The sequence below is a fragment of the Eimeria tenella genome, genomic scaffold, assembly GCF_000499545.2.
Source record: "Eimeria tenella Houghton genomic scaffold, Eth_scaff3220, whole genome shotgun sequence".
NCBI classification, from domain to species: domain Eukaryota; phylum Apicomplexa; class Conoidasida; order Eucoccidiorida; family Eimeriidae; genus Eimeria; species Eimeria tenella.
In genome coordinates this window covers 1,108-2,188 of record NW_013543067.1, presented here as the reverse complement: position 1 = coordinate 2,188, position 1,081 = coordinate 1,108, and the positions used below count along the sequence as shown (strand labels likewise).

The 1,081-nt window shown below is 58.6% G+C and overlaps 1 protein-coding gene across 1 annotated transcript; it reads left to right on the top strand.

The window, feature by feature from the left end:
• Positions 1 to 409: 409 nt before the first annotated feature.
• Positions 410 to 1,081, top strand: ETH_00038285 (uncharacterized protein; the record flags this gene model as incomplete). The annotated part of the gene is made up of 1 exon (XM_013376216.1): positions 410 to 1,081. The coding sequence occupies one exon, from the start codon at positions 410 to 412 to the stop codon at positions 1,079 to 1,081; it is 672 nt and encodes a 223-aa protein (XP_013231670.1).

Below are 1,081 nucleotides of genomic sequence, written 5' to 3'. Positions count from 1 at the left end.
ACAGCAGCTAGCTAGCTACTGCAGCAGCTAGCTAACCACAGCAGCTAGCTAGCTAGCTACTGCAGCAGCTAGCCAGAGTAGCTAGCTAGCCTAGATAGCTAGCCGTAGCAGCAGCAAGCCAGCTAGCGAGCGACAGCAGCAGCCACCTATCTATCTATCTGTCCATCTAGCTAGCTAGCCAACTGGCTAGCCATTCATCTATCTGTCTATCTATCTAGCTGGCTAGCTAGCTGGCTAGCTAGCTATCTAGCTAGCTATCTAGCCAGGTATCTAGCTAGCTATCTACCTAGCTAGCCATACATATATACATCTATCTAGCTAGCAAGCTATATATCTGGCTAGCTAGCTAGCTAGCTAGCTAGCTAGCTGGGGAAGGCGCACCAGGGGGGGCTGGTGGAAGTTGCGGCCAATGCCGTGGCCGCAAAAGTGCGGCGGACAAAAAAGGCCTCGAGAGGCCACGAAGGACTCTATGGCCAGGCCCACGGCGGAGAGCCTGAGCAGCAGCAGTAGCAGCAGCAGCAGCAGCAGCAGCAGCAGAGGCAGAGGTGGCGATGGTGAAGCAGCAGATGTGGCAGCAGCAGCAGCAGTGGCAGAGGAGATTGCAGCGGCAACAACAGCCAAAGCGCTGGGGGGAGCAGATGAAGCAGCAATGCCGCGGACAGCAGCAACAAGCAGCAGCAGCAGCAGCAGCAGCAGCAGCAGCAGCAGCAGCAGCAACATACGGGGCCCCCTCTTTGCATGCAGCAATCCCTCTCTCTGTGGCTTCCTTGGCAGCTTCCAGAAGTTTCCTTTTCTGTTGAATTTCGTACCCGCCAGCAAAATCCTCTGCAGGGGGGCCCTCCAAGGGCCCCCCGGGGGCCCCCCCAGGGGCCCCCCCGGGGTGCCCACGGGGGGCCCCAGGGGCCCCCCTCGGGGGCGGAAGGTAAAGGGCAGTGGAGCAGCAGTCCCCATGAAATCCGTTGAGGAAAAGAGTGACATCAACGGAGACCAAAGAGCCCGCTTTGAAAGGCTCCGCGTTGGGGACTCCTGCAGCAGCAGCAGCAGCAGCAGCAGCAAAGTAGCAGCAGCAGCAGCAAAGTAG